Source organism: Mesoplodon mirus (genome assembly GCF_964341445.2).
Source record: "Mesoplodon mirus genome assembly, chromosome: 6".
Taxonomy (NCBI): Eukaryota; Metazoa; Chordata; class Mammalia; order Artiodactyla; family Ziphiidae; genus Mesoplodon; species Mesoplodon mirus.
In genome coordinates this window covers 87,188,461-87,209,713 of record NC_138982.1, presented here as the reverse complement: position 1 = coordinate 87,209,713, position 21,253 = coordinate 87,188,461, and the positions used below count along the sequence as shown (strand labels likewise).

The following is a 21,253-nucleotide window of genomic DNA, read 5'->3' as shown; positions in this document are numbered from 1 at the left end:
AATGAGAAGCCCGCACACCACAACGAAGAGTAGCCCCCGCTCGCCGCAACTAGAGAAAGCCCGTGCACATCAACAAAGACCCAATGCAGCCAAAAATAAATTAATAAGTAAATAAATAAAATGTAAAAAATATATATATATCATCAGTTGCTCCTGTTCCAGTAGTCTCTTTTCCCTTTATCTAGTAGCAGGGATAAAATATCATGGTCAGTAAGAGCATAAGCTCTTAAATTAGATGGTCCAATTTCAAATCCCAAGTCTGTTACTTACTAGCTGTATGACCTTGGGCAGTCAAGTTAGCCTCTGTTTTCCCATCTGTAAAATAGAGATGATAAAAATATCTACCTGTTTTAGTTAGGGTTAGGTTCAGCTTGAGTGACAGAAATCCAAAACAAAGTGGTTAAAATAAGGTTAAAGTTTATTTCTTTCACATAAATGTAAGCATTCCAGTACTTTACTCAGTACTTCAGGTACTCAGATTTGTTCTTCATCCTCAATATATGTCTTTCATCCAACAGAGCTGCAGCTCCTGCCATTTAGGCCTACATAACATATCCCAACCATCAGAAACAAGAAGAATATGTCCTTCCCTTTTTTTTTTTTTTTTTTTGCGATACGCGGGCCTCTCACTGTTATGGCCTCTCCCGTTGCGGAGCACAGGCTCCGGACGCACAGGGTCAGTGGCCATGGCTCACGGGCCCAGACGCTCTGCAGCATGCGGGATCTTCCCGGACCAGGACACGAACCCGTGTCCCCTGCATCGGCAGGCGGACTCTCAACCACTGCGCCACCAGGGAAGCCCCTGTCCTTCCCTTTTAGAACATTTCTATTAACATAAAATTGGCCAGTTATTAGTTACAAGGCCACACCTATCTGCAAAGAAATTGGGAGATATATAGTCTTTATTCCAGGTAGCCGTGAGCCAAGACAAAGATCAGGGTTTCTCAGTGACGGTAGCATCATCCTTAAGGGAGTTCTGGAAATTTGTGAAGGTCTTTAAAATTTGCCACAATGAATGTATGTGTTTGAGTGTGTGTGTGTGTGTGTGTGTGTGTGTGTGTTAAAACTGATGGTGGATTTAGATGTTGTCAGCCAATCCATCTACCTTAACATCCTCATATTTCACTCAGTAGTGAAATAGCAGCCACTGATGATCATTGTCTTGATTAGGGCTGCCCAATAGAACTTTAAGTTGATGGAAGTATTCTACATCTGTGCTGTTAATATGGCAGCCACTAGAGTCAATAGAGCACTTGAAGTGTGGTAGTGTGACTAAGGAACTGAATTTTAATTTTAATTGATTTAAATTTAGCAAATTGTGGGTGTGCTTACTGTACTGGAGAGCACAAGTCTAGATCCATTATTTCATACTTGTGATATCCAATTTCATCATTTCTTCTATATTTATTAGCTTGGAATTTTCTATATAAAAAGGACTTGCAGGATGGTTTTAAACTAAATTCACATTGAAATTTGTTTGGACCACCTAGGTAGTGTGAATATGGTCTGCAAAGCAGTGTAATGGTTGGTCTATAATAACAAAATTTCAAGTATGCGTTCCCCAACTCACCTTCTAATCTCTTACAGGTGAGAGCATGGGATGGGCTTTCTTCAAGTTCATGCCCAGCTTTATGAGAAGGTGGTTTCCCATTAGACTCTCCACATTGGGACTTTATCTTCTGTCATTCTCTTCACCAGGCCTTGTAAACTAAAACTTAGTGTTTGGCCAGATTCAAAGCAAAAGCGTCTTCATTACTTCACTCATGTTTCTAGGTTCCTTAGATACTGGCCTGATAATTCTTACTATCTTGTCAGCTCTCTGATAATTTACAGAAGATTTTTGAAAAAATATTTTATAAAGCATTTGTAGTTATTCTTAGTGGGAAAGTTGGTCCCAGTAAGTGGCCCACCCTATCACCAGAACTACAATTAGAACTCTACCATGTTTTCTTTAAACCTCACAACAATTCTAAGAAGGGATTACTATTCCTCTTTTTTCCAGATAAAGAAGCAGATGGGGCACATAGAAGAAACTTACACACAATCATACAGCTAGTGAATATTAGAGCCAGAATTTAAATTCACTTCTATTTTGGGAATTCCTTGGCAGTCCAGTGGTTAGGACTTGGTGTTCTCACTGCCAAAGGCCTAGGTTCAATACCTGGTCGGGGATCCCACAAGCTGCAAGGTGCAGCAACAACAACAAAACTCCACTCTATCTTGCTCAGAGCTTTTTCCCTTCTCTGCCCAACAATATGCCTCACGCAGAGTGAAGACTTTTGGTAACTTTTCTGAAAAGTAATTTAACCTTTTTATTTTGCTTTTTTAAAGTATTAGTTAACGGTGAACCCGGATGCTAAATAAAAAGATGTTTGAAGACTAGAATCCGGTTGTTTTTGTTTTTGTTTTTTTCTTTTTGGTGCTGGAACCCGGGATCAAATCCAGTTTTATTTGGAACAATTATATTAATGACAACTACCAAAAATGTTCTGGAGTTAGAATATGCAGCTGAAGGAAATGGTGACAGCTTAGGAAAAAAGAGAAAAGAACACAAATAAAAATATTACCTGTAGTTGATCCTGTTGGTGAACTGCCCATAGTCCATTTACCAGGCCGGTTCACTGCCTCCAACTGAGTGTTGACCGCTAAGATGCACAGCAGCACACTTGTACTGAAACTTGCCCTCAACCAAAAGGAGCTGCCACATGTGGCAATGCCTGGAAGGTTAAGCATTCTGTGCCTGTGCTCTCCCACCACCCCACGCCCGGTGGTCCCAAGCCAATATGAGGGTATCAAAGACCAATCCTCTTGCCTCAAGGTGAATGTCGTCATGTGTGCCTGTGATGACATTCATGCTCTAGAGCTCCCTGTGGGATCAGGATGAACTTCAGCTGCACCCACATGAGTGTCTACTTTGCCTCTCCTTTCCTGCTTCCCTTATAAGTTTCCCCTAAGCAGCACTCCCTCAGCAGGTCACTTGTACAGGAATCTCTTTCTCAGGTTCAATTTCTAGAGAATGGAACCAAACACATCACCTTCCATTTCCTCCCTTTGGACCATTTTCTCTTCCACAGAATTTCTCACTGAGTAGAAATAACTACCAGGAGTTTTCCAGCCATGTTGAACATGGTCAGGCATCTTGTTCTGAGAAGTTTTCACTGAAAAAAATCCTTCAAATTGTAATCTTCATTTTGAAAGAATTGAGAATTCAAGCCACATATTTTTCTTCTATGACCTTCTTCTTGTCTAGGATCTGAAACACATACAGATGCTGTTCCCCAGGGGTTGGACTTATTTTTAAATGCACCGTTGTGTGGTTCAAGGCAAGATACTCACTGATATTAGTACTCTATTCTCTGTCCCCAACAAACAGAGCTACACAAAAAATACTACATATTTTACAATTTGTATATATTTAACATTGAGTTCTACCGTGAGCACAATTTGTGTTCTTATCTTTTGTAGGCAGAATTAACACTTATCCATGAATTGTTATAATTCAATGTTAAACTGCTAATGATCTTACTAGAGATTTAAAAAAAATAATACTCCTGTGGCCTGTTAGATTCAATAAAATAGATAATATAGTTTCTAAATATGTCTAATTTCCAGGAAGAGTGTTATGTAAGGGAAAACATTGTCTCAACATGTTTGATGATCTCTAAATTTAATTACCCTATCAATAGTCTGTTAGAAAACATTTACTTATATCTTTGTAAAAGCAAAGCATTTCTACTTAAAGTAGCAATGCTAAAATTGTGAGGTTAAGTGATATCATTAAAGCAAAGGAATAGGAAAGGGGTGTGAGATGGCAGGTCAAATTTAGGTATGTTTATTTATTTAACACCATAGGTTACAGTGCTACATTAGATAATATAAGGCATCCCATTTCAGAAATTGGCTCAAGGTGGATTTAAATAATTCACGGTTTAATGAAATGAAATCTAGAAACCCAATACCTTTAGCAAATGACGTCAGAGCTCTCTCAGCTTGCTCTTCTCTCTTTTTATCCCAACACTAGCTTCTACTTCACAGGTACCCTTAGATTTTGCCAGTCTCTAAAGTTGTTCTGTCCAGTGGATCTTATGCTACTCTCCCAGGTAACATTATTATCCCTTTCCCTTTCTCAATCCTCTTTTTCTCTTTTGGCTCTTTCCTACTAGGCTAAAGATACATTCAGGGCACTTGCATCTTACAAAAGTGATTCAAATCAAAACCAAAATCTTTCTGTCAATCCAACATTCAACAAGCAACATTTAAATAAAAAGGGAATTACTTTAGTTAGTTGTTTATTTTTTATTAACTTAAAAATACTATGGGGCTTCCCTGGTGGCGCAGTGGTTGAGAGTCCACCTGCCGATGCAGGGGACACGGGTTTGTGCCCCGGTCTGGGAGGATCCCACATGTCGCGGAGCGGCTGGGCCCGTGAGCCATGGCCACTGAGCCTGCACGTCCAGAGCCTGTGCTGCACCACAGGAGAGGCCACAGCAGTGAGAGACCTGCGTACTGCAAAAAAAAAAAAAAAGATATCAAGTCTTTGTCTTTTAAAAATGTGTTATTTTTTTTAACATTTGGAATTTTATATTTTAATGGACATTATTAATTTTTCTCTTATGATATCTTCTATTGTTTACAACATAAATAATTTTTACCCTTGCAGAAATTTGATATTCACTGCTATTCTCCTTTTTCTTAAAAATTAGATTTTTAAAACCAATGCCATTCACTTTAAATTGGATCTAAAACCTGAATAGTGATTTGTTCAGCCCAACCACAGGATCTTCCTTTATTAGATGATTTTCATTTTTTCAGCCTTTACAAATAGTTTAAACTATTTAGTGGGGGCAGCACTGTGAGGGGATTTAGAACCAGAGCAGGGTGAGGAGAGTGAAGTATGCAGTGACTGCAATGGCTGGGCAAGGGGTGTTAAGGTGGGATGGATGAGGAGCGGTTCTGTGCAGTGGACAGCTTTAATATATATTGCACATCGAAACAGATATGGCAACTGATTGTAACATGATTTGGGACTAGATTCTTTTGCTATAAAGGACATTATTGGGACAATTGGTAGAACTTTAGTGGGGTGTGTGAATTAGAAGCCAGTATTATAATGTTAATCTCTCAATTTTGTTGGTCATATTGTAACTGTTTAGGAGAATGTCCTTGTATGTAGAAAGTATTCACCAAAGTATTCTGAGTCCATAGTTGACTCTCAGATGGTTTAGGGAAAAGGTTATTGTAACATATTTGCAACTTTTATGTAAGTTTGAAATTGTTTCAAAATTTTAAATAGTTAAAAAATACTTTGTATACTGATCCCTTTCATCTTACCATTAAAGTACTATTAAGAAAAATACTGGCATTATTAAACTCTTTCAATCCAACGAAGTGTGTGGCTTCTGGTTCAAAGAATAGACAGTCATTTTTTCTTCAGCCTATTCTTGTACACAACATTGAAGGAAAACACAGCTTATGCAAAGTTTTGCAGGACAAGGACAAGAACCTATCCTTTCTTGATTATCTTATTAGGTAATTTGTCCTTTAGCATGTATAATATATTTTAAAAATACACTCAATATCTGACTTTCTGTGGAACTGGATTTGACTCTTTCCTCCTCCTCAACTTCACATGATTATTTTCAAACATACAGAAATAGAAAGGTATACCTGCCACAAAGATGCAATAATTGTTAACATTTTGCTATTTTGCTCTCTATGTATTGTCTTAGTCCACTCAGACCGCCAAAACAAAAATACCACAGACTGTGTGGCTTAAACAACAAATATTTATTTCTCAGGGTTGTGGAGTCTGGGGAGCCCAGGCTCAAGACAATAGCAGATTCGGTGTCTGGTGGGAGCCGGCGACCTGTTCATAGACGGCAGTCTTCTTCACTGTGTCCTCACACGGTGGAAGCAGACTACGCGCCAATCTGTGAATTTGGGGGGACACATCCATTCTCTGGCATCTATCTTTGTTGAAGCATTTGAAATCAAGTTGCAGACATCATGACACTTCACTCCTAAATACTCGAGCACGAATTTTCTAATAATAAAGACGTTCTCTAACATAACCAAAAGTATTAATTATCCATAAACGAATATCAATAAATTTATCTGTCATTCATTATTTTGTAACACTAGCTCTAATAAACGTTTCGTATTCAATATTCCTCAACTGTTCTAGAAATGTCTTTTATAGCTTTTTTGGAACTAGCATCTGCAACAACATTCAATAGCTTTTTTATCAATAACTTCAATTGCTTATTTGAAGGAACAGACCTTGCCATGCAATTCACTTTTTCTGCACATTGGAGCAGGGTACGTACAAATGAGAAGCAGAGTGGAGGCTTTTTGAGGAATGACTTGTGCCTAGAACCCACTTCACGGTAGGCACATGAGTTTGAGGTTGGGAGGTAGGTAAGGACAGGGACTCATCCTGATTCCTAGCAAAGATAGGCCTGCCGGCTAACAAATTAACATTACATCCTGGGGTTGGGGTGTGTGTGGAGGGGGCAAGTCGTGAATGGCCGCCAGAGGGCGCAAGACGCGCCGACGGGACCCAAGGTGGCCCTCGGAGGGCGGTCGGGAGGGTCGCGCGGGGCCGGGAGCCCGGAGCGCGCGCCGGGGGCCGCGGGGCGCGCGCCTGCAGCCCCCTCCCGGCGGCGGCGCGCGCGTGCGCGGTACCTCGGCGGCGGAGGGATCCGCGATGGAAGGCGCTCTGATGGTCCGCCAGGTAAGCGGCGCCGCGCAGGGATGAGTTCCCAAGCGGGGGATGTACCCGGCAGTTTTCTTCACGAAGGTTGTTTGAACCCTCTCAGATTATGAAAATTATTTCGTCTTTTTCCTTTTCTTGGCGCTCTTTAGAGTAATTTGCCAAGTTGTTACCGAGGAAACGGTGTCCTGTGCTTCCTGGGAGCCTTTCCGTCTGCGCGGTGGTGGGAAGATCTGCTTGTTTGTGGGCGTGGAACGCTGGCATTTGGTCCCGAGATGTGCTAGTCCCGACGCCCCAGCCTAAGGCCCCACTGTCATGATTCCGACGTGGGATCACGTCGATCCAGTCTCACGCCATTCCCTTAACTTTCAGCTCTTGATAAAAGGGCTCAGAACTGTAGATAGTTTAAATCACTGTGCTGTCAACCACGTTTTTGGTTTCAGCTAGTTTTATTTGTTTACTACCTTATTTGATTAACGGAAGAACTTGCTGATTAATCTCTAGGGTGAAAGCCCACTTTTGTTGCAGGAATACCTGCATTTCTCAACACTATCCTCATTGCTTTTACCTTGGTTGTGTGTGTGTATTTTACTTTTAGGGAGTTGCAATCAGTGCCGTCCCTTTTAATCCAGAGCATTTTATAGTTTATAAAACGGCAGAGGCACTCAAATAATTGTTGGATGATCAAATAAATGAATGTGCTATGTCGGTTGAGTCTCAAAACATTACTACGAAATAGGCCAGGTAGGTATTTATGGACCGAAGCAGTCACTCATTCAGCTATGTCCCTGGCACTGCGTGTTTGGGATAAATGCAGAGCAACACAGACGTGATCCCTGCTCGCAATGAGCTTATTGTCTAGACTAGAGAACATTGTTACCCAGACTGTGGAGTGGAGAAAACAGATTTAGAGAGGTTGAGCGACTGCAAGTGACCGCATAGCTAATACCTTAGAGAGCTAGGATTCTGCTGTGGCCACTCTGTAAAGCCAGAATGGACTCTACCCAACATTTGATTTGGAGAGAGAAACTGACGATGCCACACACACACCGTGAAGAGGTTTATTGCTTTTATTTAAAGGCTTATTACTTATATAGGTACATAGTGAAGAGGGAAGAGCAGGACAGTCTCCTCAAGAAGATCCAAAATGATTTGAAGGGGCAAGGGAAGGAGGCTGGCTCTGGGCTTTTATTGTGGTTACGGGGTGGGGTCAGGGGTTCCTGTGTGCCTACAGGGTCTTGCTTGGTTTGACTCTCCCACCCACACCAAAGGAAAGAGCACCCAGGCTTTTTTTTTTTTTTTTTTTTTACCAACTTGCCCATTTGAGGGACAGAGAGGAAGAAGGAGGGGGTGAGGCTAAAAGCTGTGACCAGGTAAACTTAAACAAATTGAATGAGACTGCTTACAATTCACCGTTGGTGTCTGACTGATGACTGAAATGTACCATTTTTCATTGAGTTTAATTTTGAACTTGTTTAAGCCATCATGGCTGTGGTATGAGGGCTGCAGCCTGAAGTCAGTAAGGAAAATGTAAGTTCCATGGAATGCCTTGTTCAAGAGCCCAATGATGTGTATTCTGAGAAATAAAATGAGTACCTTGGTCACTATTAGTAATGTCTGGAACTCTTGATGGGGATAAGGAGTGTCTTGGTGAGACCTTTTATTGTGGCTTTAGTATATGTATAGACACGTGGACCATGATTTATATTTTGAGTATCTGAAAGCAAGAGAGTTCCAGAGTTCTTTCTCCAAATGGTACAACTTCTAGGCAATGGCCCAAGAGTCTGTGAAAATGTGCAGATGGAGCCGATTGCTGGCCAGAGCATTCAGTATTAAGAAAACTGTGGGAAGTTCAGCCAGTTGTGCTGACCTCTGGGTCCTTTCCTTTATCAGGGACATCCTGGTTAAGGGATGAAAAGCAGTAGGTCTCCAGTGAGCTCCAGCATGTGTAGGGGTCGTGATGCTGTCCACTGAACAGGAAGTTTGTCCGTCAGACTTAAGATGGGAGTTAGAAGTGTTGAACTCCTATTGCTTTCACTCAGCTGAATCCAAACTGGTCTCCAGGTATTCAAGGGGTTCGGGAGAGGGGTGACCTCTTCTAGCACCATGACATCTGAATGAGAACCGGGGAGGGCCATGCCTGCCTGTAAGTGGGATATGCCAGAGGGCCCAGATGTGTTTCTATCCTGCAGCAAGGAGACCTTGGTGGCTATGCTGAGCTTGCAAGGTGTTGCTTCCAGGACCCAAGGCATAATGGGCAACTGGGTATGGAGGGTCATAGGCTCAGGGCTTGTGAGGGCCTCTACTTCTAGGAGGGTCCAGTGTGCTGTCAGTCATTGCTGTTTAAATGGCATATTGTGTGGAGGTGAGGAGAGAGTTTCTTGCATCAGAAGCCAGTGGACAACTTATGGACACTGTGGGTGGTCCAGAGACTCCAGGAGTCATGAAAAGAGGCTGCTAAAGTCTCTACAGTGAAGGATTCTTTGTGTGTTTTTACGTGTGTTTGTGTGTGGGGTTTTTCATGTGTGGGGGGATAGGGAGAGGAAGTAGCACTGTTGGGAGTGTCTGTTATATTATAATTTTGACAAATTTTAGAATCTTTTTTGGGAATCCACCTATTAAGGGTGGATTGACCTGCAAGTAACAGCATAAACAGGCTTAAGTAAAATTTGTAAATGAGTAATATATAGCCTCCAGTATCCAAAAGGACCTAAAAGATGTTGGACTTTGTTTTTTTAAAATTTATTTTATTCAAGTATAGTTGATGTACAATGTTGTGTTAATTTCTGCTGTACAGCAAAGTGATATATACATTCTTTTTCATATTCTTTTCCATTATGGTTTATCACAGGATATGGAATATATATTGTTCCTTGTTGGACTTGTTTTAATGTTGCTCCTTGACATTGTAAGGGGTGGAGTGGCCCTTGGTTTACCAAATAGTTTTCATGAATGTAACCAAGGTAGCAGGCCTTACACTATGTGTGGGGCAATGACCCCTCCTCTTTTCATGAGTATTTGTACAACCTGAATGGGTGTGTCAAAAGAATGTCCTCAGAGGAGGATAATGAATGTAACATCATACCTGTGCTCCTGGAGAGAATTGGATACAGTTACCTATAAAGGTTGTATGTGGTGGCAAGGCTTTTGAGATACCTTATGACTAGCCAGGTAAAGGTATATCGTGTCCCTCTGGAGGGGAAGGCAAACTGTGACTGAGAGGTCACTGAACAGAACATATTTGTCAAACTTATCAAAATATTTACCAGTTTCTGATTGGATGGTGTCAGTAATTTTAATAGTATTGGGTAGAGGGGCCTTCACGGGTAGGACCATAGCATCAGGGATACAGTAATCAACTGTGAGGCACTATTCATTTTTCCATCTTTACCAGGCCGCATTGGGCTGTTAAATGGAGAAGCAATAGGGATAATCACTCTTTCACTAATTAGGTCTTATATAATAAATCTCAATCTTTGAAGGCCCTGTTTTATTTTACATTGAGCTATGTTAGCTATTTTAACTAGGGGTTGAGGGGTGGTCCATAGGGTCCGACTTTTATAAAAGCATTTTGTAAGCCCCAAAGACTTGATATAAATTTATTACTCATTGGGTCAGAGCATCCTTTGCCACTACAGGATATTTTAGGGCAATGTGTTCTATGACCAGGGAGAATGTAGGCAAGATAGTAGTTCTGGTAGTTAAGGTGAGACATACCTATTTGTTGTCTATTTTATGTTGAGTAATTCCTCTAAGATTATAGAGGGTAACTTGTTTAAATTTAGTTCTTTAGATCTTCAGGTATAACCGTCGTTTGAGCCCAGTATTGATTAGAGCCATGAAGATTTGCCAATCAATGCATTTCAGCAGATGTTGAAGTTCATTCAAAACCTATGCTATAAATCCCACTCCTGTGCATATATCTAGAGAAAAGATACATGCACCCCAATGTTCATAGCAGCACTATTTACAATAGCCAAGACATGGAAGCAACCTAAGTGTCCATCGACAGATGAATGGATAAAGGAGATGTGGTACATATATATACAATGGAATATTACTCAGCCATAAAAAAGAATGAAATAATGCCATTTGCAGTAACATGGATGGATCTAGAAATTATCATATTAAGTGAAGTCAGTCAAGGACAAAAATCATACGATGTCACTTATATGTAGAATCTTAAAAAAAATGATGTAAATGAACTTATTTACAAAACAGAAAGAGACTCACAGACATAGAAAACAACCTTATGGTTACCAGAGGGTATGGTGCAGGGGGAGAGGTAAATTAGGAGTTTGGGATTAATATGTGCACACTACTATATATAAAACAGATAAACAACAAGGACCTACTGATGTTGAATACCTTGTAATAACCTATAATGGAAAAGAATCTGAAAAAGAATATATATTTAGAACTGAATCACTTTGCTATACACCTGAAACTGACACAACATTGTAAATTAGCTATACTTCAATAAAAAGAATGGTTATATATTTTTAAAAAACCCTATGCTGTAGAGGTATGAAAGCCAATCTTTGCCTTTTGTTGTATAAATTATTTTAATACATTTTAGATTTCCAACTGCGTCAGATTGTGGACCTCTGTTTCAATTTTTTTGTTTTGTTTTGTTTTTGGTTGGTTTCTTCTCCCTGTATCCAGCCGTGTTTGTTTCTTTTTTTCTCTCTCTTTTTGATGGTTAGTGAATGTACTTCCTGTGGAGGGGGTCCTCCCTATCCTTTCCTATTTGTAAATTTCTTCCTCCAGAGAACCTCAAATCAGAATCACCAGGGTTAGGGGCTTCCCCCATGGCAGGGGTTACTTCATAGAGTTTAGGAAACTCAAGCTGAAGTTGTGTTTGAATTACCCCTTTATTGTGCCACATGGGTGCTGTGGGAGCTTTTCCCTGTAACCCTGAGGATCAGCATTTTTGTTAAAAGAGGCATAGGTGGTGACTGCAGTCGCGGCAGCAGTGTTTAAGAGTCCTGGTGAGCTTTGTGGTCTTATGATGGATGCCGCTCCATCCCCGCCCCTTTTTTTTTAACTCCATAGTGACTGCTCTTTCGTGAGTGACCACCCCATGGGCCAATATCTTGCATAGGGTATAACCTTTCCCCTAAGCACTCTATAGGTTGAGGCCAGTGCCTGGTTGAGACATCTGATTCATTTATTTTATTTCTTCATGCTTGTATAAATCAGAGTTAATTTACCAATTTCCCTACCAATGGACAGTAAGGTTGTTTCCACTTTCTTAGTATTAAAAACATTGTTAACTTCATGTACATTAAATTGCTGGGTCGTAGTACATGTATACCCATCTTAGACCCCCTACTAGGCATTGCAAATTATCCTCCAAAGAGAGAATGGTTAACTCCCGTTACTTTTTTTTTTTTTTCTGTTTAATTGTTCCTCTAGCTGACTATGAACTCCTGGTTCACTCTAGTGCCAACTAAACTACCTAATAAATAGTAGTAGTTGGAAAGTATATGTTGCATGTATAAACATATGAACTATAGAAGCAAAAACATATTAATTACTCTTTTCTAAAAGCTTAAATATTGTCCTTTTTATATTAGTTTGAGTATTTTGAACATTAACTGTTTTCTTTTTAAAATGGGGCATTTCTCAGTAAGTAGTTTAATTGTTTGATACTTGTTTCCAGCTAATAAATGAAAGGGATTCAAGCTTTGCTGCTGAGTTACAGGAAGAGTTAGAGGAAAATCTTAGTCCAGTTGTGGATGAGAATAATATAGTGTCAGCTACAAAACAGGGGCCAAATTTATATAACTGGAGTGGTGACTGGAGCTTTTGGATAATATACTTTCTTTCTTATATTTTCATTTTAATCTTAAATGCAAGATTTCTTTGTCTATAGCAACTCTTATTTATAATATTTTCTTATTAACTTCTAGACTTCAGATATTTAAGTTTTAATCCAGAGTCCCAAAGACATTTCTGATTATGCTCTCCTTTGGCCACTAGAATGCAGTGTTGTGGCCACTGCATTTTGATGCAATGATGGAGTAGAATTATCTGCTTCAGTTTCCCTGGGAGAAAACTACACCACAGAAATGGATTCCACTAACATTGTTGTGCCTTATATTGGCAAGAGACTAATATCATACAGAAACTGTATTTCTTAATGTTACTGAGAAACCAGCCACTTTACATAATTTTGATTTAAAGAATTAGTTCCTGTACCTAAAAGGAGGTTTAACAATGTTTGACCTGTAGTGTGTAATGATTATAGGATAGGTTTTAAAGGTAGGAGTTTCATATTCTTTTTGCCCTGTGTTCACCTGGTTGTATATCCTGGATATGCTTCAGGTTTCCCCACTGTAAAATGAGACTCCTGCTTGTTGATTAGGAGCACAGAGTCTTTGGTAAGGACAACATTTCTGTTACCATATGAATGCCAGCAGTTATTATTTTAAAGGGCTCATTCTAAATCTAGCAATTCCTATGAGAGTTATGAGCCATTTGATAGAATCTGGTGTAATGCAACTGTGAGTGGAATTTACATAAGATTCTAAGGCATATGTAGTTCCAATACGAATTCATTAGAAAGCTCGTCTCTTGAGGATTAGGTGTACTTGGTAGCAGAATTTCGTATAATTTTAGACTAGATCAAGAAAAAACAATATTACCAGGTTATAAGGATCAGTTTAAGCACCATTATTCTGTTCATAATTAGCAGCTCATTTATTGAATGCTATTGAATCTTAGCATAAATAACAGGTTCTTACTGCCCATTAAAAAATTTAACATCATATTTTTTTGGAATCATATCCTAAGGAAAATATTTAATTGCTAAGAAATACACTAAAATAGCTACATATCCTAAAAATCATGTCATCTATATTGATTATATTATTTTTGGTCACATTTTGAGGAAGTTTATGACTGCTGTAGTGTTTTCACCCTTCTGCACTGTGATTTTTACAGCTTATGTTATAGTTTGGAAAACCTTTATAGCTCCAAGTGTTATCTACAGGGCTAGACTGTAGCAGTTCCTGTGGCAGACTTAAAACAACAAAAAAGGGTAAAGCAAGAAAAGGAAAAAGCAAAGGAATGAGAGGATTTAGAAATAGAAGGAGAGAGAAAAAAAGAGGTATGTGTTCTAGAGCTTTGCTACTCTTTAAGTTTAGTATGTGGGGCTAGCAGACTTGGCATTACCTGATTAGAAATGCAGAATCCTGGGCCCAACCTCAGACCTACTGAATCAGAATCTTCATTTTCACAAGAATTCCATGATTTGTATACACATTCAAGTTTGAGAAGCACTGATTTAGAGTGTCGAATGTTCACTTTGGCTCAGTTTAAGTTTCTATGATGATTGCAAACACTTTATTTTGAGGACTTTTTATATGAATTCACATGGAATAGATTTAGAGACAAATACAACATCTCAGAAGTTTTACTGACTTTTCCAGAGGTCACTTATCCAGAAACTAGAACTATCAGAACTTAGAAGCAAACAAAACCAAAAAAGAACCTGAAGAGCTAAATCAGAGTTCATACGGGTGGATCTTGTAAAAGGAGAATCCCTAAGCCTTCATTTGGAATTTCTTTAATGTATTTTTTGACATGTTTTTTATAAGTCTAAATAAGTAGGTTCCCATTGTGTAATTGAATAGATTATTGGAGATGGGAATTATTTGGTGATGACACATGGACAGTAGCAAGAAGTGATAGCAGAAGCTCAAAAAAAAAAAATGATAGCAGAAGCTCAGAAAGATAGCAGAACCTGTCAATGTGGAGGCCAAAGGTCTATGCAGATCATTGACTCTAATACAGTACTGGAGCTGGTAAAAATGGTTAAGAAGTCTGGAAAATAAATAATGCATTTTTTTCCCTCTGCCATTTTAAATCCATATGCTTCTACCACTCTACACCATGTTGCCATTTTCATGTTCTCCCGGCAATAAAGTAGGAATTGAATGAATACATTAAGATGTCAGAGTTCACCGAGAGATCCAAAAGTAACAGAACGAAGACCAATAGCATAACAGGAAAATATTCATGAGGCACATGACTGGGTAGTTAAGCAAAGAATTAGTAGAGTGTCAGAGCCGTTTCACTGGAACACCCAATGAACTTAGTTTTGTGCCTTTTCACTTTGGGAAAGTTTCTACCAAAAAAGATTGAGCACTTTGTAAACTTTTGGTATTTAAAGTGTTAAGCCCCAGGAATCTGAAAACTTCACTTATGTGGAATATCTCATATATTCTGGCCCGGCTAACTCTATTGATCTGACTGTAATGAATTTAGAGGCCAGCATGATATAACTGAACAAATTGGAGATCAGGAACAAAACATCTGGAATACAGTGCGTGCTCTGCCCCTGGTGATATCACTGTGTAGTGCTCTTGAGTATGTTGTTTAACCTGTTTGGCCTCAGGTGGCTCACTTGTAAAATTCGAGATTGGGCCATACTATTGAAGCACCAGTGTGTCTTGAATCAAGACAAAAGAGGTTTATGGCTAGCAAGTGCTCATAATTTACAGTCCTGAAAGCTTTGTGTCAGTCATGAGAGAGTATGTTACATGGGGAACACCTTCCCTTAACATTGCCCCAGTTGTAAAACGGTTGAAAAGTTCTAGATAAGAGGACATAATATTTGTACTATTGGAAAATTATTTTGATGCTTTCCCGCAAATAAAAAAAATTGTGAAAACTTAACAAGAGGATACAAGAAAGTGAACCAAAGTTTATTAAGGTTTTCCGCCCCCCGAAGTTAATTTCTTTTAGATCCTATCCCTTTAATCTTGTGCTACTTAATAGACTAGCTAGTGTCTTTCTGACAGTAGGACTTTAATTTAAATGAATTGATTAAATCACCGTAGCAACTGATACTGAGATCAAAAGCTACAGATTTTCTATTTCCATCTTATGATATAAACATAGGAATCTTGTTACATTTGTTTTATTTTTTTATTTTAAAATGAAAATATTTAATCCTAGTATGTGGGAGATGAGTTTTATCATTAATTTTTAAATCCTAATGTAACAATAAAAATGATGTGAAATGAAGAAATGAAATTTAAAATGAAGTTAATAGCAAATAACTATTTATGCTTTGCCCTTTATCGGTTAGCAAAAATACACAGCAGAAGAAAAAAACCCAAAATCAAAAACTTTTTTTTTTTTCCTGACTAAAGTAATGGTATAGTCCCTGTGGATTAGGTCCCAGAGGAAGAGCATACAGAGATCTGCAGCAGATTCATTTATTTAATGTTAACTTCTCTTAGTGATGTAGAGCTAGCAACTATTGGGAGTAGAAAAAAGCCTTTGAGATTTTCTGTTATGTATGTTTAGAAGATGACATCCTTTACTGGATTTTTAAAAATTTTTATTGGAGTACAGGTGATTTACAATGTTGTGTTAGTTTCAGGCATACAGGAAAATGAATCAGTTATATATATATACATATACCCACTCTTTTTGTTTTTTTTAGATTCTTTTCCATATAGGCCATTACTGAGTATTGAATAGAGTTCCTTGTGCTATACAGCAGGTTCTTATTAGTTATCTATTTTATGTATAGTAGTGTGTACAGGTCAATGCCAATCTCCCAATTTATCCCTCCCCACCCCTTATTCCCTGGTAACCATAAGTTTGTTTTCTACATCCGTGACTCTACTTCTGTTTTGTAAATAAGTTCATTTGTACCCTTTGTTTTTAGATTTCACATATAAGCATACGATATTTGTTTTTCTGTGTCTGACTTACTTCACTAAGTATGAAAATCTCTAGGTCCATCCATGTTGCTGCAATACTGGATTTTTAAAATAGAAGCATTAGTGCTTTGGGTAAGGTACTTAATAAAGTTCCCACTTAAAAATATTTGTCACTTGTATATACTTATTCCTTAATAGCTGATTAGTTGATATTTGCATTCTAAAAGTGGAAGGGTTTATAAAGTTTTCTGAATTGTGTAAGTAAAATTAAAACTAAATTTGTTAAGAGATCCTTGATGTGTTTTTCTTTAAATAATTGTGTATTTGGAAATCTTGAAAAATATAAATAGAGTAAAGAAGATATGCAATATCAGATCCCTCAGTTCTTTGATTTAGTAAGGGAAATAGGAAAAAGAAAAGGTGGAGTAGGAGAATTTTAAAAGAGATTAGAAAATCTGTTGTTTCTTTTTTTGCTCTAAAACATTTTAAGAGCAAAACAAGTCTAGATTTTTAAATATTATCTACATATGTACAGATAATAAGTAGTATACCTATGTTTTAATAAAAAATATGTTTGAAGTTTTCTAGATCATAATCTAGTTTTTCTAATTGTACAAGAAATCAGAAGTCTTGATTGTATGCTTTGTCATTGACGTATTGCATGATCATATTATTGTTATTCACAGGTAAACTTTTCCACTTATAACTGGGGGATAAAACTTGCCACAAACCAGATTTATAGGTACATCATGACGATTAATTAATGTTGCACTGTAAATTTTTTTTAAAAGCCCACGAGGATTAATTAGTATGTTTGTAACAAACTTTGGCAACTAAGAGGCTTCCTGTAATATGCTGTCCTCCACAACATATCTTGGATTTTTTTCAAGCTAAAAATGATATTTTGTAATTTCACTTTGGAAACTGATAAAAAGAGTAAACTCATTTTCCAATTTCTGTTGGCTTAAAAAACATATTTTATGCAATTAAAAATTTCAGTTATAAAAAAATTCAATTATAGATAGATATTGTTTGAAAAACCTAGATCTCTTTTTAACACTTTTAGATTTAATTATAAAGGGGTAGGAACTAACATTTCTAGCAATATGGAGAGAGGACTGTCTAACTTAAAAGCTCTTTTGCTACCAAGTACCTAGAAATTCTGGGTGAAATGTTACAGATATCTTTTTAATAAAATGCTTTTCTGGGCTCTCAAGATAGCAAGGGAAATAACTAAGGGCTAAAGGAGAAGAGGGAACTGATTGCCAGAGTTGTAAGCATGAGAATTAATGCTGAGGCAGCCCTGAGGAGTTTATTAGTCTCAGTAACCAAAGGTTTAATGGCCACCCCGGGATAGGGGATGATGCCTTGGATTTGTAGAAATTGGAACTGAGAACTGTTTACAAAGCTATGACTCTTGAAGAGTTTTACCCTCTGTGAAAGGGCAGGTTGAAGACAAGGAAGCTTATCTGTCTCAACTTGGGCTTGCGGTGGTGGGGGAAACTGGGACTAACTGTTGTTCATCTCCTATGAAGTTTTGGGACTTGGATTTAATACTGTATGAGTGAGCAGAAGGAGATTCAATAAATAGCATGTTAGTCCCCCTAAAACTTCCTGTCGATCTACCAGAGTGAGCTTCTATTACCCTAGTCACACTTGGCTCATTGTTATTTTAATTTCACTGTTTCTCTGGTCAAGATGTTACTAAGTAGTAAAATGGCCTAATGGTAGGCAGTACAAATAAGGGTATGGGGTATTGACATTTGAATCAGCATTAAAAGCACTTTAAACATTTTCCCCTCTTACATAGAATTAACACCTTTATTCTATCCCAACCAACCTTTCCTTCTTTAACTCTTTTTTTTTCACCTGTAGTTTGAGATAATTTTACATTCACATGTACTTGTAAGGATAATAGAGATACTCTGTACCCTTTAAACAGTTTTGCCTAATGGTAACATCCTGCAAAACTGTAGTACAACATCACGGCTAGCATATTGATATTGATAAGGTCAAGATATGGAACATTTCTTTCACAACAAGAATCCTTTTTAGAGGCACAACCCTTTTATAGACACAGCCACTTTATTTCTGCCCCTTGCCCCTACTTAACCCTTGGCAACCACTAACCTATTTTCCAGGTTAGTGGAAAACATTTTCCATTTTGATAATTGTTTCATTTCAAGAATATTATATAAAAGGAATAATACAGTTATGTAACTTTTTTTTTTTTTTTTTTTTGCGGTATGCGGGCCTCTCACTGTTGTGGCCTCTCCCGTTGTGGAGCACAGGCTCCAGACGCGCAGGCTCAGCGGTCATGGCTCACGGGCCCAGCTGCTCCGCGGCATGTGGGATCTTCCCGGACCGGGGCACGAACCCGTGTCCCCTGCATCGGCAGGCGGACTCTCAACCACTGCACCACCAGGGAAGCCCTTCAAGCTTTTTTTAATTGTTATATTTGTTATGGTGATCTGTGATCAATGATCTTTGATGTTAGTATTGTAATTGTTTGGGGATGTTTTATGTCAGAACATAAAACATTTACCTTGATCAGTAAATGTTTTTTATGTTCTGACTGCTCCACTGACCTGCCGTTCCCCTGTCTCTCTTCCTCTCTGTGGACCTCACTATTCCCTGAGACACAATAATATTGAGATTAGGCCGTTTAATAACCCTGCAAGTGTTCAAGTGAAAGGAAGAGTCATACATCTCTCACTTTAAATCAAAAGCTAGAAGTGGGGCTTCCCTGGTGGCGCAGTGGTTGAGAGTCTGCCTGCTAATGCAGGGGACACGGGTTCGAGCCCTGGTCTGGAAGGATCCCACATGCCACGGAGCAACTAGGCCCGTGAACCACAACTACTGAGCCTGCGCGTCTGGAGCCTGTGCTCCGCAACAAGAGAGGCCGCGATAGTGAGAGGCCCGCGCACCGCGATGAAGAGTGGCCCCCGCTTGCCACAACTAGAGAAAGCCCTGGCACAGAAACGAAGACCCAACACAGCAAAAATAAATAAATAAACTAAAGGATTTCATTTCTTTCTAAAAAAAAAAGAAAAAAAGCTAGAAGTGATTAAGCTTAGTGAGGAAAGCATGTCGAAAGCCGAGATAGGCTGAAAGCTAGGCCTTTTGCGTCAGTTAGCCATGTTTCGAATGCAAAGGAAAAGTTCTTGAAGGAAACTAAAAGTGCTACTTCAGTGAACAGGAATGATAAGAAAACAAAATATCCTTATTGCTGATACGGAGAAAGTTTTAGTGGTCTGCATAGAAGATCAAACCAGCCACAACAATCGCTTAAGCCAAAGCCTAATCCCGACAAGGTCCTAACTCTCTTCAGTTCTGCAAAGACTGAGAGAGGTAAGGAAGCTGCAGAAGAAAAGTTTGAAGGTGGCAGATGCTGTTTCATGAGGTTTAAGGAAGGAAGCCATCTCCATAACATCAAAGTCCAAGGTGAAACTGCAGTAAAATTATCCAAAATATCTCGCTAAGATAATTAACAAAGGTGGCTACACTAAGCAATAGATTTTCAATGTAAACAAAAGAGCCTAATATTGGAAGAAGATGCCATCTAGGACATTTATAGCTGGGGAGGAGAAGTCAATGCTTGGCTTCCAAGCTTCAGAGAACAGGCTGACTCTCTTGTTAGGGTCCAATGCTGCTGGTGACTTAAGTTGAGGCCAGTGCTCATTTACCATTCTGAAAATCCTAGGGCCCTTAAGAATTATTCCAAATCTACTCTGTGCACAGCAAGGCCCGGATGACAGCACATCTTTCCATATTGTTTACTGACTATTTTAAGCCCACTGTCGAGACCTGCTGCTGAAAAAAAAAGATTTCTTCAAAATATTACCGCTCACTGACAATGCATCTGGTCACCCAGGAGCTCTGATGGAGATATACAAGGAGATTAATGTTGTTTTCATGCCTGCTAACACAGCATTCATGATGTAGCCCATGGGTCAAGGAGTAGCTTCGACTTTCAATTCTTATTATTTAAGAAATACATTTCATAAAACTATAGCTGACATAGGAGGTGATTCCTCTGATGGGTCTGGGCAAAGTAAATTGAAAATCTTCTGGAAAGGATTCACCATCCTAGATGCCATTAAGAACGTTTGTGATTCTTGGGGAGAGGTCAAAATATCAACATTAACAGGAGTTTGGAAGACGTTGATTTCAGCTCTCATGGATGACTTTGAGGGGTTCAGTACTTTAGTGGAGGAAGTAACTGCAGATGTGGTGGAAATAACAAGAGAACTAGAATTAGAAGTGGAGCCTGAAGAGATGACTGAATTGCTGCAATCTCAGGATGAACCTCTAACGGTTGAAGAGTTGCTTTTTATAGATGAGCAAAGAAAATGTTTTCATGAGATGGAATCTACTCGTAGTGAAGATGCTGTGAAGATTGTTGAAATGACAATGAAAGGATCTAGAGTATGACATAAACTTAGTTAATAAAGCAGCAGCAGGGTTTGAGAGAATTGACTACAGTTTTGAAAGAACATCTACTGTAAGTAAAATACTATCGAACCGTATTTGCATGCTACAGAGTAATCATTCATGAAAGGATCAGTCAGTCGATGTGACAGACTTCATTGTAGTATTATTTTAAGAAATTTCCATAGTCACCCCAACTTCAGCAACCACCACCTTGTTCAGTCAGCAGCTGTCAACACTGAGGCAAAAATCTCCACCAGAAAAAAGATTATGACTTGCTGAAGGCTCGGATGATGGTTAGCATTTCTTAGCAATAAAGTATTTTTTAGTTAAGGTATTTACATTGTTCTTTTTTAGACATAATGCTATGGCGCATTTAATAGACTACAGTATAGTGTTAACATAACTTCTGCATGCAATGGGAAAC

At 38.7% G+C, this 21,253-nt stretch overlaps 1 protein-coding gene across 1 annotated transcript in view; it reads left to right on the top strand.

Annotated features, from left to right (window-relative positions):
- Positions 1–6,706: 6,706 nt before the first annotated feature.
- GRAMD1C (GRAM domain containing 1C) overlaps positions 6,707–21,253 on the top strand; it is a gene marked incomplete at its 5' end in the record, with an annotated part of 105,146 nt that continues 90,599 nt past the window's right edge. The window contains 2 exons of the mRNA XM_082624797.1: positions 6,707–6,733; positions 12,378–12,527. Coding sequence (XP_082480923.1) covers positions 6,707–6,733; positions 12,378–12,527 — 177 coding nt within the window. The remainder of the gene's footprint in view (positions 6,734–12,377; positions 12,528–21,253) is intronic.